Source organism: Callospermophilus lateralis, chromosome 3 (genome assembly GCF_048772815.1).
Source record: "Callospermophilus lateralis isolate mCalLat2 chromosome 3, mCalLat2.hap1, whole genome shotgun sequence".
NCBI classification, from domain to species: domain Eukaryota; kingdom Metazoa; phylum Chordata; class Mammalia; order Rodentia; family Sciuridae; genus Callospermophilus; species Callospermophilus lateralis.
The window spans coordinates 177,823,030-177,839,108 of record NC_135307.1 but is presented as its reverse complement, the minus strand read 5'-3'; the positions used below and the strand labels follow the sequence as shown (position 1 = coordinate 177,839,108).

General features: G+C 39.5%; 1 protein-coding gene across 2 annotated transcripts; it reads left to right on the top strand.

The window, feature by feature from the left end:
* Positions 1-15,146, top strand: Dsn1 (DSN1 component of MIS12 kinetochore complex). Of its 2 annotated transcripts, XM_076849075.1 has the most exons (11): positions 1-202; positions 1,875-1,923; positions 2,367-2,681; positions 5,237-5,310; positions 6,252-6,324; positions 7,175-7,262; positions 9,187-9,246; positions 9,647-9,724; positions 11,356-11,503; positions 12,860-12,947; positions 14,308-15,146. In XM_076849075.1, exons 2-11 carry the CDS (start codon positions 1,890-1,892, stop codon positions 14,409-14,411), a joined length of 1,062 nt encoding a protein of 353 aa, XP_076705190.1. In that variant the 5' UTR covers positions 1-202; positions 1,875-1,889; the 3' UTR covers positions 14,412-15,146. The 2 variants fall into 2 exon arrangements, with proteins under 2 accessions (XP_076705190.1, XP_076705191.1); XM_076849076.1 differs by lacking the exon at positions 1-202 and having other exon boundaries at positions 1,362-1,923.
* Positions 15,147-16,079: the final 933 nt, after the last annotated feature.

Below are 16,079 nucleotides of genomic sequence, written 5' to 3'. Positions count from 1 at the left end.
GGCCGCGCTTGCGCCGTTGGTTGGCGGGAAGCTTCGGAAGTGGCAACCATGACGTTGACTGCGGACCGCGCGCGGAGATGCACCTGAGAAGACCCGCCTCAGTGGCTCCGGGGTCCAGGGCTGAGATAGGGCCGCGGACTGAGTAACCCGTGGCCGGTGTTTCAGGAACGGAGGCTCCGAGCTGCATGGGCGTCGCACCGAGGTCAGGAAGTCGCACACCTCTCCCCTGCTTATCCCCTTCCCAGCCTCTGTGTGCAGCCAGCCCACCGCTGTCGCTGCTCGAGACTGGGAGCCTCCGGGCGCTGCGACCTTCTCTGGAAGTAAAGAAACCCGAGGGCTGGTGCGCCTCCCGCTCGGGCAGGGCCGAGGCCTAGAGTCCTGAAATATGGACTCAAAAGTGAAGATACACATAAAAAAGGAGACCGGGGGGCGCGCAGGGGCTGGCTGCGGGACAGCTGGGGCAGGCTTTCCGCCCCCTCCGAACCTTCGTTCCCCACTCTTCAAAGTGGAGTGTGTACTAGCACCCAAAGTTGGGGGAGGGATGAAGCGGGACCATGAAGTGAGTAAAGCGCTTTCATGGCACAGGTCCTAGCGGATCGGAAGAGCTTAGGTGACAAATTGGTGCTGTTGTCCTAGCTTGGTCTGTGTGATAAGTCATAAGGAGGGTGAGGATTTAGATTTTGAAGGACCCTTCCTTGTTGTGTTGCCTTTCCCACGTTGTCTCTCGGCATCTGTTCATTTCTCTTTACCAAGCACCTCCACATCCAGATGGCTGCTAGTAGCATGAACGATGAAGAGATGTTCTCTCAGCTGTGTCCCTGCCCTCTTTAAGTCAGTTGTCTGTGACAGACACCGGGGAGACAGATATGTTAACAAACTTTACAGCCAGGACTAGAGACCAAGGGATGTGGCCACCAAATCTCACAGCAGAAGTGGCTTCATATTTAAGTGAGGTTGGGAAGGATGAATGTTATACAGAAAGGACAGATATGTGCAAAGATTCAAAAGTGCTACAGGGAAAGGGTATCACAGAGATCCCAACCGGTTAAGCTGGGACTAGTTTATTGAAAGTTGTTGAATGCAAGGTGGGAAAATTTTCTGCAGTTGTTTTAAAGAATGGATTGCACTGGAGCATTGTTGAATGCAGAAAAAAAAAAACAGTGAAGAAACTGATAATGAGGTGGCGAGAGAGCAGAAATTGTGAGACTTAAACTAGTAGGGACTGGGGTTGTTGCTCAGTGGTAGAGCACTTGCCTAGCATATGGGTTTGATCTTAAGCACCACATAAAAATAAATAAAAAAGATGTTGTGGGGCTGGGATTGTGGCTCAGTAGAAGATCGCTTGCCTAGCACATGTGAAGTACTGGGTTTGATCCTCAGTACCACATAAGATAAAGGTATTGTGTCCACCTACAACTAAAAAATATATTTTAAAAAGGATATTGTGTCCATCTACAACTAAAAATTTTTAAAAAACTAAACTAGTAATGGTGGCAATGGAGGAACGATTTAGAGACCTGGTAGAACTGATATGCCTTTTGGAAAGCTAAGAGTAAGGAATAAAGGATAATGTGGTTTTTCTAGTTTGGAAGACCAAGTAGGTCCTAATGCTATCAACTGAATTAAGGAATTAGGGACTACTTAAACAAAGTTTTAGCTAGTGGAAGATAGAGAAATATGTGTATTTCTAGCAATAAATTCTGTATAAGTTCAGAATAGAGAGCAATGACCTATTCTTTATACTCTGTGCAGGAGGTGGGTGAAGGCAATTCAAAGAGGATGGGAAGCACAGGTCTATTCTAGGGTAGAAAAGCCCCAATGACACTAGACCTGAAATGTAAAGGAACAGATCACTTTGTTTTCCTGTTTTTCAGAGTTTTCTACCTAGGATGACTTCAGTGACTGAATCAGACATCATAAAAGGTGAGTATTGAGAAAGTCCAAGGCCTCTTGCCTTGAGTTCAGGCTTCTGAGCTATTACCTAATTGTTTCCTGGATACTGGTTGATTTATTGTCACATTCATGTATTTGCAGAAATGCTTCCTCAGTGTTTCCATGATCTGAGTGCATTTTCCTCCTTTTCTTTTCTCCACACACACCTCCTTCTTCTCTTTCTCTTCCTCCTCCTCCCTCTTCCCTCTTCCTTCTTCTTTCATCTTCTTGCATCTTGCTGTGCTCAGGCTGGCCCAAACTCCTGGGCTCAGTTGATCCTCCTGCCTCAGGCTCCCAAATAGCTGCTCAAATAGTTGGGACCACAGGCATATGCCTCTGTGTAGGGGCAGGTTTTCTTTTTCCATCTTTTTGCTCATATACTTAGTTGTGGTGGGTTTGATTTTGTATTTTGACTTTTTTATAACAAATGCTAGAAGAGAAACCAGTGACGTCTAAGATACATGATCATCAATTGCAATCAAGTTTCAACCCTGTGGAAGTGTTTACTAAATCATCTGTCTCCTTGGAGATGACTCAAGCAAAGGAAAGAATTCACCTTGGCTCTAGCCCAGAAAAAGGGGAAAGTTCTGATGTCAGCTACCAGGAAGGACTTCAGCTGAGGTCCCTTCATTTGTCCACTCAAGAACAGTCTGTCCATCATCGAGACAGGAGACAGTCCTGGCGGCGAGCAAGTATGAATGAAATAAACCGACGGAAGTCACTGCCTCCCTTCCATCAGGGCATCACAGGTGGGGTGCTATGTACATAAAACAGGTTCCAGCTCAGATAAGAGGCAGTGAGGAAGGACAGGAATGACAAAGTATAACAGAATAGACTTGACTTTGCTTCTTTTTAGCTATGTGACTTTGAGCAAATCACTTCACCTTTTTGAGCCTCAGTTCCTCACCTATAAAATGGAGACAATAATACCTACTGTGTAAGGATGTTCTATGTTTATAAATTCTCATGTCAGACCTATTAAGTATTCAGTGTTATTGATGTTTATGTCATATGATCCACCATGTGCATATTCTAATTGATTGCTAATTATTCAACACTTATCCCCTGCTCAGATGATAGGCATTAAAGAGTTTTTCCTGTAGCTTTCGCCTCATACCTAAAGTGGAACAGAAGTTGGATGGGTTAATACCTGATTTTAGCCTTTATAACTAGGAAAAAACTCAAAAGTGAAGATACACATAAAAATATCTAGACTGGACTGAGGTGTAGCTCAGTGGTGAAGTGTTCGCTAAGGAGCATGAGGTGTTGGACTCAATCCCCTACACGAAAAAAAAAAAAAAAGAATAAATGAAAATGTAGTTCTTAAGGATACCATATTTGAATGTTGTTTTGTGTGAATTTATATCTGAGCATCAAAATATAGAATATAATATGGAAAATCTAGTATGAAATTGAGCAAATTACTTAACCTCCTTTGCCTTAAGGTCCTTGCCAATAAACTGGGAGTGAAATAATACCTATCTTACAGGGCTGTATGAGAACTAAATCAGTTGATGTATAACATAGTACACATGTACTTGGAATGGAGTAATATCTCAAATGATAAGCTATTATAATTACTTTAAGATATCACCCTCTAGCCAGGCGTGGTGGCACACTTAAAATCTCAGCCAAGGCAGGAGGATGGCAAGTTTGAGGCCATCCTTGGCAACTTAGTGAAACTCTGTCTCAAAATAATAAGTAAAGGGTAGGAATGTAGCTAAGTGGTAGAACATCCTGGGTTCAATTCCCAGTACAGAAAAAATAAATAAATAAATAAAGATAACTACCATCCAAGTGGTCTGATTTATAGACGGAAACTGCATAAAAACAGCCATTTAACACATCAGAAAATTGCTGCCAACTCAATGCCCATGTACTTTATTCCCTAGATGTGCCAAGAAAACATTAGTAGTTCCTTAGGATTACCCCTAACTTCATTTAATTCCAGAGCATTTTTAGACTTAAAACTCTGTATAACAGGAAATCACCAATGTAATAAGATTGCTTATTATCTGGTTGTTCCTGGCCATCTGCCAGGTTTCCTTGGTTACAGGCAGAAAGAATCCTATTTTTCTTGACTAACAACAGTAAGAATCAAGAGAGGAGTCTTGAGGATTTTAAAAAATGGCAAGCTAAAGCTGGAGGGCAAAAAGACATGTAGCTCTCATAATTCTCAAAGCAGTCATCCTTGGCTATATAAATTGTTTTGTTTTGTTTTGGTACTGGGACTTGAACCCAGGGGCACTTTACCACTGGGCTACATCCTCAGTCTTTTTTTAAATTTTGAGACAGGGTCCTGCTAAGTTGCTGAGGCTGGCCTTCAACTTTCAATCCTCCTGCCTCAGCCTCCTGAATCACTGGGATTATAGGTGTACACCACCACACTCAGCTATATAATTGTTTTTATTTATTTATTTATTTTGTGGTGCTGGGGATTGAACCCAGGGCCTTATACATGCAAGGCAAGCACTCTACCAACTGAGCTATATCCTCAGCTCTATATAATTATTTTTAAATGGAAATAATTAAAATCAATAATATCTATATTTTGCAGTTGAGGAATCAATGGCATAATTATGGAAAGCATCCAGTCAATGTGGTCTCATAACTCACTATGTGACCTTGAGTAAATTATCTGTTATCCTGCTTTGTTCCTTAGCATCATCTTTCATTAGATGGAATTGATAAGATACTTGCCTCTAAGTTTAATGAGGTGTACATAGCATTTAATAAAATGCTTTTTATATAGCAAGTGTTCAATAGGTGTTAGCTCTTCATGTTGAGTAGGTCATTTTAGGGAGGCAGCATGGTACCTAGTGGGTAAAACACTGATTTTGGTGTTAGATTTGGGTTTGAATCATGACTCCTCCAGTCTCTGATTTCAGACAAATCACTTCAGTTTCCCCATTTCTAAAATGGAGCTTGTGGAATTTATAAAAAGACTCTTAATGTCTTTAAAGCACCTTGTAGTGCCTGTCATATAAAAATGCTCAAAGGTTCTCATCTGCTTTCTTTGGTGAATATGAATTATAAAAAGTTATTTTATATCTACCTTGTTTAACAAAATAAAAGTTTAATGTAATACCTAAGAAAGATTCTTAAAACTTTTTTTAAGTTTGGATATACAAATAGGAAAACTTCATTCCTCTGGGATTCTGGAAGAATTAGAATTCTCCCTTTATCAGAGAAGGCTCCTTCTTGCTTTAACTTGGATTGCATCAAGGGAGGAAATTTTTATTTTGTTTACTTTGCTGGCTGTGTAAGTATGCATTTCCTTAAATGTGGTGATATTTTATCTTAGAGCTCAGCAGGTCCATCAGTGTTGACTTAGCAGAAAGCAAACGGCTTGGTGCTCTCCTGCTTTCAAGTTTTCAGGTGAGATTCTTGGGATTGGGAAATGCTTTCAACTTTTTTGTTGTTTCAACTGTTATTTTTCCAACTTCAGAGATATTAGTACGGGCTGGGGATGTGGCTCAAGTGGTAGCGCGCTCGCCTGGCATGCGTGCGGCCCGGGTTCGATCCTCAGCACCACATACACACAAAGATGTTGTGTCTGCCGAAAACTAAAAAATAAAATATTTAAAAAAAAAAAAAAAAAAAAGAGAGATATTAGTACACAATGAACTGATTAAAAGATGTTTTCCTCAGGTTGAGATTAATGTAAAAGCCAGATTTAACCCCAGCAGCATGTTCTTTTTGGACCAAATTCTCTACTAGTCTCACTGTTGCTGCTGTACTAACTGAGCAGCAACAGATTTCCCCAGTACAGTATCTTTTGCCCATGGACAGCAAGTGATGGGAATTTAAAGTGGGTAGAGGTAAAAATTGAAGTTATTACAAACATTGGAGGTATGATTACATGCTAAACCAATATATGATATATGTCATATAGTTTTGTTGTTTAATTTTTTTTAATATTTATTTTTTAGTTGTGGGTGGACATAATACCTTTATTTTATTTTTATGTGGTGCTGAGGATTGAACCCAGTGCCTCAAGCATGCTAAGCGAGCACTCTTCCTCTGAGCCACAACCTCAGCCCCTAATTATATTGTTTATGCTATGGTTCACTGGTGCTTATGGCAGTTTAGAGAAGCAAATAATTTGTGTGAATTAAATGACATTTTTTTTTTCTGAGTTAAAATGTGTAGTCTGAGCAACAAAGTGTTTTATTCCTGACTTATTCTGTTTATATGAAAAGTCTTAGGTGAAAAAAAATTAAATCATATTTAGTTTATATTTATTAAACATTACAAAGCTATAGGACTGGCCTGGAAATTTTTTTGTTGTTGTACTGAAAAAAACTTTTCTTTTTTAGTTCTCGGTACAGAAACTTGAACCTTTCCTAAGGAACACTAAAGGCTTCAGTCTTGAAAGTTTTAGAGCAAAAGGTAAGTTACTAAGAATAGATGAGTGAGCTTTGAACCTGGTACTTCATTTTTAAAAAGACCTAGAAAATACTCAGATTTACCTGTCAGCAGAGATTGTTTATCTCAGAATTGCACCATAATTAGAGTAGACACATCCGGGTTAGCTTGATGGATAATTAACATTTCCCCTTCACTTTCTTCATCTGAGTGTTACAGTAGGCTCTTTCAAGTCTAGCAGAGACCTGTTTTTACCTTGAGCACATGTTTGTTTTTGTTTGTTTGTTTGTTTGTTTGGATTGAACCCAGGGTAGCTTAACCACTGAGCCTATATCCCCAACCCTTTTAATTTTTTATTTTGAGACAGGGTCTCACTAAGTTGTTGAGAGGGTCTCAAATTTGGGATCTTAATGCCTTACCCTTTCAAGTCATTGGGATTGTAGATAAGCATGTGCCACCTCTTCCTGTGTGCATGTATTTTTTTTATTTGCCATCATTATCTCTCATTACACTCTTGCCTATTTCCTGACTTCTGTAATGCTTTTCCTTCTAGAGCCAGGAGTTCATGTCTCTTGAAAAAAATGAAGTTATCAGTACTTATATACCTGTTTAACTCCTTTTTCACTAGTCAAGTATAAAACCACTTAAAAATGACATGAAAAAGTTATCTTTCATTTTTTCTATATATAGTAGAGAAAATAGACAACATTTTTCTGCATACTTGGACCACTTTTTTTGAGTGAATGAGAGGGCCAGAATGTAACAGAACACTAGAAGGTGTTTTCTAGACCTAAGAACACCTTAAGTATCTTTGTTAGCTCATTGTGAAAATTTATATTCTTTCTATTTTATGACATCATTTTACTCTCTCTAGCATCTTCTCTTTCTGAGGAGTTGAAACATTTTGCTGACAGACTGGAAAGTGATGGAACTCTACAAAAATGTTTTGAAGATTCAAAAGAGTAAGAGCAATTCCCCTCTGTCCTAAATTATAACTGAATTAGGACTTTTCATTATTACTAAACAGTTGTTTATTCCTTCAACAAACATTTATATAGCATTTTCGTATGTATCAGGATCTTTCAAGTATTGGGGATACAATGATAAATAAGCCTAACAATAATCTTTTAATCATACATGGTAATAAAGGAGACAGTCAAATACAGAGAAAATGTGATTTCAGATAGTGATGATCAAGAAAGTTAAAAAATATTGGGGCTGGGCTTGTGGCTCAGCAATAGAGCGCTCGCCTAGCATGTGCAATGCCCTGGGTTCAATCCTCAGCACCACATAAACATAAATAAATAAAATAAGTGTATTGTGTCCAATTACAACTAAAAAAATAAATATAAAAAAAAGAAAATTAAAAAAATATGACTTTAGGATGTGAGCAACTTAAGGTAGAATGTTCAGAGAAATTCTCTAATGATTTGACCTCTGGACTAAAACATGTAAGACTGAATGATGAGTAGGAACCAGTCATGGAAAGATGAAAAAAGCTCAATTCAGATCTTTGCTAGTCAGGTGAGATGAAAGAAAATCATGTTCTTTGGATCTTGACAAGCAAGAATATTAGCATAAATTTAAAAGTTCCACCTCCAAAATTGGTAGTTCTTCAGGTTCAAGGTTATCCCCAACCTGCTAACTGTGCTCTGCAACAAGCCAAGCACTTAGACTTACATCATGAACTTTAAGTTTGGATTTCATGAAGGTCTACTTTTCCATAGGTCCTTAGGATTGACATTTCTAATCAGGAAATGAAAGCTATTTTAGCTCAACACAGCATCTCTTTTAATATATTTAAGCACAGGCTACTGCATCTTATGAGTTTCCCAGGCCTAGGCAGAAACACAGGAATGTGGTACTAATTGTCTTTGCCAGGCAGAGTACCAAGAGCATCTACAATATTTTGGCATTTTTAGTGCCAGCTTTCTTTCTGTTAGAATTAATCAACTTAGCTGAGCCATTGAATAACAGTAGGAATCAAAATTGATGAATTGCGTGGAGCCAAAACAGATAACCCTAAGTGCCAATTTTAAGAGTTCAGGCTTTTCTTCTGTAAGCTGTGTAGTCACAGAGGTTCAAATATGATACTGGGGATTAAGCCTAGGCTCGCCTGAAATTTGTGATCCTCCTGCCTCAGCCTACCAAATTGTTGGGATTATAGGTATATGCCACCTATAATCTGAGGCTAGGGTTGTGGCTCAGTGGCAGAGCACTTGCTTTCCACATGTGAGACACTGGGTTCGATCCTCAACACAACATAAAAATTAATAAACAAAAACAGATATATGCCACCCGTAGTTATGTCTGAACCCAGCTAATCACAGAGTTTTTAAGCAAGGCAAAAAAATTAAAGGACTATTTTTAGAAAAGTTAATTTGGCCATGGTGTGAATTGCAATGGATGAGAGAAATGGAATATAAAGAGACAAAAGTGAGACAGATCCAGGCATGGTGGTACATGCCTATAATCCCAGCAACTCAGAAGGCTAAGGCAAGAGGATTGCAAGTTTCAGGCCAGCTTTGGCAATTTAGTGAGACCCTGTCTCATAATAAAAAAATTTAAAAAGGGACTAGGGATGAAGCTCATGGTAGAAGGCCCCCAGGTTCAATCCCAGTACCGTAAACACACACACACACATACCAGTGAGATATAAGTTCAAAAACAAATATTTGGTGAAAGATAAAAAGTTAGGAATGTTTTTATGCCACTAAAATTATGTAGGGACTGGGGATGTAGCTTAGGGGTAGAGTGCTTGCCTAGCAAGTGTAAAGCCCTGTGTTCAATCCCCAGCACTGCAAAGAAATTATATAGGACATCATATTAAAAACAAGTATTTCTTGAAAGATTCATGTTAATCTCATAATCCTATCTGTATTCCAGAAAAGCATCAGATTTGTCTCTGGAGAAGTCAGTGACTGAGATGAAGGAGTATATAACAAAGTAAGTAAAAATGAGTGAAACTTATTTGGGAAAGTCTAAATTAATTCTTCATCTGGGGAATATAATCCTGGGGAAAATGAATTGTAAACATGGTGCTCAGTACTAATATATCAACAATAAAAATTAAAAGGCTGCATATTGAAAAGTTTATGGCTCTACTGATGGCTAATTTCATAGGAAGGAGTCTGGGGAATATAAGGATATTAATTTCATTTTAAGAACTCTTGTTTTATTTGATTAAATTAATATCCTCTGATCAGTTTAGCTTTCTAATCCTTTAATGACTTTTTTATTCACATTTTATAACCAGATTATATTCCTAAGGTACTTATTGTTGCCCTGAGTGATTATGAATGAGATGATCAAAATTAACAGATTTTTTTTCTCCCCGATTGTGTAGATTTTCTTTAGAAAGTCAGACTTGGGATCAGCTTTTGCTGCGCTACCAGAAAGCAGTACTACCAGAAGCCATGTCCAGGTTAGATCTGTAAACAGGAAGCTATCTTTTTACGTGTGGAATTTGATTTGCATTTATTTCAGTTCTTTTAGCACAAATTGAATGGTGAATCCTTTCTCACAGTTCAGTAAACGCATCAAAACTCTGTAAAAGTGTGTTATTAGTACTCTCTGACATAAGCAGAGTGTGGCAGAGAAGGAAGGAAAAGTTGGCATCACTATTTTTAGTCTCAGAACAGAATTGTCTCTGTCCTGTGACTTTGGCTGTGGTTTCACATCCTTAGGGAGACAGGCACATCTCTGCTTTGCACCTGTCCACCTGGGTCTGGGCCAAGTACAGTAGTCAAGAGACCTGAGTGAGCACATGGACTTTGAGATGCAGGTATGCATCCTGAAGGGCTTTCATGGAGACACAGAAACATGCAAGGGGAGTGTTAGAGGAGGAAAGAAAGATCCAGGTCTTTGTCTGGATCTTGAAAGTGGGAAAGTGCTGAATTTTTATTTAATTGAGCATCTAAATAAGTAAGTTTAAGCTTTTTTTTCCCCCTCCAGTAGTGTTAGCTAGAAAGCCAATTATAAAATGTTAGCCAAGACTCTATAATTGCAAAAGTGGCCTCTCAGTAGAGAGGGGCTTTGAGGAAAATGGTTTGAAAAACTTTTCTAATCCAAGGAGTGGGGGTTATCAGTTACTTTATTTACCCAACACCTATTCTATTTCTGAGGATAGACTCTATATAAGATGGCAGTTTCAGAATAAAAACTTCTGTGGCAAAGTTTATAGTTTAAGAGAAATGCTTCTAGAAGCAGTCTGACTACTTAAATTTGTGACCTCAGGCAGGTCATTCTCTTGGAGTCTGGGGTTCCTCATTTGAAAACAGGGATATTACCTCTCATTGGGTTGTTATGTTAAATGGAAAGTGACTAGCAACATTTGGCATCTACAAAGCACTCAGTAAATTGTAGTGATAGTTTTGAAAAGGTTTCCATCAGTTTTCAAGGTAGATCAGCATTTTTTTGGTAAATGTTATAGACATTGACTTTAGGGTAGCAGACTTTGGCTTCCCTTTACTCCAATGATAGCCCTTTTTGTTCATATACATACTTACTGTTCAGTGGAGTTAACCGACCTAAAACTTTTAGCATTTCCCAGAGTCTAGTGGTATAAAAACTTTAATACAGAACAGTTGTTTCAGAGCCCCTTGTGAAGACAGCCTGTACTGGAAGCTGGCAGTGTAGCTCAGTGTGGAGTATTTGGCTAACCGTGTGCAAGGCCCTGGGTTTGATCCCACTACTGCAAAAGAAAAAGGACATCTGGGCATGGTGGCACATACTTGTACTCCTAGCTGTTCAGGAGCCTGAGGCAAGAGATCACAAGTTTGAAGCCAGCCTAAATAACTTAGTGAGACCCTTTCTCAAAACAATAAATAAATAAATAAATAAAAGGACTGGGATGTAGCGCAGGGGTAGAATGCCTCTGGGTTCAGTTGCTACTACCAAAAAAAAGAGAGAGAGAGAGAGATCCCATACCTAGAGTGGGGTAGAAAAATATTGATTTGACCTTGTGGTAGGTTTTTTCAGAAATAATCTTTGATATCTTTTCCAGAAAGTGACTGTAAAATTCCTTGAAAATCTTTTCTTTTTTGGTTGTTTTAGAGAATCAGCTGAAACCGAAATTACTGAAGTCAAAGTAGAACCTACAACATATCTTGGGTCTTCTCAGAGTGAAGTTCTTAACACAAAACCTGACTATCAGAAAATATTACAGAACCAAAACAAAGTATTTGATCGTATGGAGCTGGTGGTGAGTTGGCTCAGTCTTACTTGATTGAGCTTTCTAGCTTTGCTGCTAGTTATCTATTAGTCAACTTTCCATCGCTGTGACAAAATCCCTGAAAATAATCAACTTACAAGAAGGAAAGATTTAGTTTGATTCGGTTTTGAACATTTCAGGCCATGGTTGCATGGCCCTATTGTTTGGGGCCTGTTGTGGCACAGTACACCATGGTGGAACACATGACAGAGAGGCTGCTTACATTGTGGTGGCTGGGAAGTGCAAGAGGAAGGGGCCTGAGTCCCAGTAACCCTTCAAGGGCACACACCCAGTATCCCTTCAAGCTCCCTCCCAGTACCTCCACTACCTCCCAGTAGCACCACAAGCTGGTGACCAAGGCTTTAACATATGAGCCTTTGGGGGACATTCAAAATCCAACTATAGCATCATCCTTGGAAATAAATATAGAGGGCTGGGGATATAGCTCAGTTGGTAGAGTGCTTGCCTTGTAGACACAAGGCCCTGGGTTCCATCCCTAGCACCATAGACAATTAAAAAAATAATAATAAAAAGTAAATATATGGGTAAGTGCTAATAAAGCAGGGTAAGGGTGATAGAGAGTACAGAAAAGGTTTCAGGTTGTTTTTCACATAAAGCACTTATCAAAGGCCCCACCAAGGTGCCAGTTTAACAGAAACTTGAAGGAATGAGAAAGTGAGCCATGAGGACATTTGGGAGAACAGTGTTTTGTCAGTTCTAGTATCAACAGGAAGCAGATGGGCATTTGAAATAAGGTAGTTTGAGGAATTTCCAAAACCTTATTTCAATGCAACTATGGATAAAGATGAGGGTACCACAGAACCACAAGGGCTAGTGGAGTAACCCGTAGCTTAGAGGTAGCTGAGCTCATCCTACCTGTTGGCCTGAAGGGAGGAATAGTTACTGTGGCATCTGAGGAGAGGACAACACATACTTTGAGAGAGCTATGACCTCAAGGCTTGAGGGATTCAGCCAACTCAAGATGACCTTTCTGGGAACAATCCTGGGTAATAAATACCCTGGCTTCATTGAGCTCCCTCCCACTAGGGCTCCCTTATAACTACACCCAACCAGAAACTAGAGGATGTGGCATCCTGTTGGTAGAGATCATAGGTGTCAGCCTCAGACCTGTTTTTAGTGGTCATAGGGGTCAGCCTGGGAAGGCACAGAGCAGGCTGGAGAAAAGTAGGGAATGGCTCAGGAGGCGTCAATAGAAACTGTCTAGCATAAGCATTCCAGGCTGAAAGACTAGCAGGCTCAAAGCTGAGCAGGAGCCTCCCAGGGAGGTTGGAGGAATATCAGAGAAGCCACGGAGCTCTGCAGCTCTGTCTTGTCTTTTGTCTGCAGATGGATGAGCTGCAAGGATCAGTAAAACAGCTGCAAACGTTTATGGACGAAAGTACCCAGTGCCTCCAGAAGGTGTCAGCACAGCTTGGTAAGTGTCTCCAGGGGACTGGAGCTTAGGCTCTTCTATATCTGATGGCCTTTGGGATGCAAACTGCCCTACAAAGCATGTGGTCCTGAGGTATGACCTATATCAGGGGATTTGTTTTTCTCCCCACAATAAATAATATGTTGATGGGAAATTTCTTTCTTTTTTTTTTGTTATACTGGGGATTTAACCAGGGTACTCTACTACTGAGCCATACCACTCCCACCACCCTTTAAAATTTAGGTACTAGGGATTGAACCCAGGGTGCTTTACCACTGAGCCCTATTTCTAGCCCTTTTAATATATTATTTAGAGACAAGTTCTCGCTCAGTTGCTTAGGGACTTGCTAAATTGCTGAGGCTGGCTTTGAACTTGTAATCCCCCTGCCTTAGCCTCCCAAGCCTCTGGGATTACAGGTGTGAGCCACCACACTGAATTTTTATTTTTTCCTAGTTGCAGATGGACACAATACCTTTTATTTAGTTAGTTAGTTTTATGTGGTGCTGAGGATCAAACACAGTGCCACACACATGCTAAGCAAGCACTCTACCACTGAGCTCCAACCACAGACTCCCCAAGTCCTTTTTATTTTTGTTTCCAGACAGTGTCTTGCTAATTTGCTGAGGTTGGCCTTGAATCCTCCTGCCTCAACCTCCTGAGTCACTTGGAATTATAGGCATGCACTACTGTGCCCAACTTTTTTTTTTAAGTTGTAGGTAGACACAATACCTTTATTTTTTATTTTTATGTGGTGCTGAGGATCCAACCCAGTGCCTCCCGCATGTCAAGCGAGCGCTCTATCACTCAGCCCCAGCCCCCAACTTTTTATTTTTTTAGTTGTAGATGAACACAATACTTTTATTTTATTTATTTATTGTTATGTGGTGCTGAGGATCAGACCCACTGGTTCACACATGCTAGGCAAGAGCTCTGCCACTGAGCTCTTGCTCCACGTCTCAACGTCCTCTGGCTTTTTATGTTTGAGTCTCAATATGTTAGGCTATCCTTGAACTTACAATCCTCCTCCTCAGCCTTTCATATTTCAACAGTAGTTGGGATTATAGGTGTGTGCCCCTGTGCCTGGTTGTTGATGGGAAATTTCTAGATGTAAATTCCGCAGAACAGTAGACTGAGAATTAAATCCCCATGAACTGAGTTGTCATTGTAATGTCATTCACTGTCTAACAGTGTTCACACTTTTTTTTTGCTTTTTGCTTGTTTGGTTTTTTGTTTGTTTTTTGCAGTAAACTCAGGGCCTCACGAGTACTAGGCCAGTATTCCACCACTGAATTACACCCTTAGTTCTTCAATAAACTTTATGTAAATTCAATTGAGATTTAGTTTTGTCTCATTTCCTCTGCAGAGAAGAGAAGCATGCAACAGATAGATACTTCACCTGCTCGAAAACTGCTTAAAATTCACCTACAGAAGCCATCTACCACACATTGCTCTGGATCTTGTCAGTGATCTTGCCCAGCTTTTTTGCCAGAAGACACTCAAAGGAGAGGATTGGGAAGAGTGCCCCAGTATGTGGCAGCTGCACAGCAGTCTGAGCTGGACAGCTCTGTTGCTATGGAGGATAACTGGCTAGCTGACTGTAGAGAACTTTGACTTTTTTCTGAATGATAGAATTCATGCATCCAAAAGAAAATTAGAAACACATTTTTTTCCAGGAATATGCAAAATGTTTGAAACTTCCTTTTTGAAGTAGACTTCAAAACCAGTGGCCCATTCTTTTAAATATCCTTCATAGTATGAAGATTTCAGCTTTTGAAACCAAAGTTTTTTAGGGCCAAGTTTAATGAAACATTTTAGGGGCCAAGTTGGGTTCTGGTCATAAAGGGGTCAGGTTGGTTTTCAAGGTATGGCTATGAAGGGGATTTTAGATAGAAGAGCATTGAGCATTGTTTTCATCATGGGGATACATACATCACTTCACAAAATGTCCAATTAAAAGAAAATACTAGTCATTTTTTATGTCTTGAGTGCACTTTAGTTTTTAATATTGAGTTGATATACTAAGCATTGAATTCATGGCAAGAGGAACTAAGTGCTACTTTTAATTTTTTTTTTTTTTCTGTGCTGGGGATCAAATTCAGGGCCTCATCCATGCTAGGCAAGTGTGCTTTACCACCAAGCTGCACCCCCTGTTTCCCAGTAGTTCTTTGTATTTATGAATAAACTATAAAATTATAAAAAATTAAAAAATTTCCTGTCTTTATATATGTTTTGAGTGTATTTTTAAAATATTGTTTTTGTAGTGCTGAGCATTATGCCCACAGGCTTTGTGCATGCTAACAGTGTGCTCCACTATGGAGCTATGCCCCAGTCTCTAAAAATGATTAAAGGCGAAGAATGCTTAATAGAAAATATTAAAAAATATTTTTTAGTTACTGATGGACCTTTATTTTATTTATTTATATGCAGTGCTGAGAATCGAACCCAGTGCCTCAAACATGCTTGGTAAATGCTCTACCACTGAGCCACAACCCCAGCCCAGAAAATAAGATTCTTTATCAAAGAGAAGTGAGTAGTAGTATGAAAATATGCCTCAGAACTTATTACCAATAAAATAGCTAATTTATTTTTAATTTTTTAAAAAATTTTCATCCCACTAATGGGACAAAAACCTATACATTTAGACATTCAGTCAAAATATTAGATATTAAACACCCATTGGGGAGAGGTGATATCTCCTCACCTTGCCCTCTGTTTGTTTTTTAAACACTTCTAGGCACTGGGGAGAGTACAAAGAACATAGGGAAATTCCTTCATGCGCATTGTACTGGAAACAAGGAAAGTGGTGTTTTTTTGGTTTTTTGGGGGGGGTTTTTTTTTGTGTGTGTGGTGCTGGGGATTGAACCTAGGGCCTTGTACATACAAGGCAAACACTCTACCAACCTATGTCCCCAGTCCAGGAACACAGAGAGATGATATAGCTACCTTGGAAAGGTTAAAGACATTAAACTGGGCAAGTATTCTAGGCAAAAGCAGCATTTTTTTCTTTTCTATGGTATTGAGAATTGAACCTAGTGCCTTATGCATGCTACATAAACATTCTATCACCAAGTTAGATCCTTAGCCCTTTTAATTTTATTTTGAGACAGGGTCTCACTAAACTATGCAGGCTGGCCT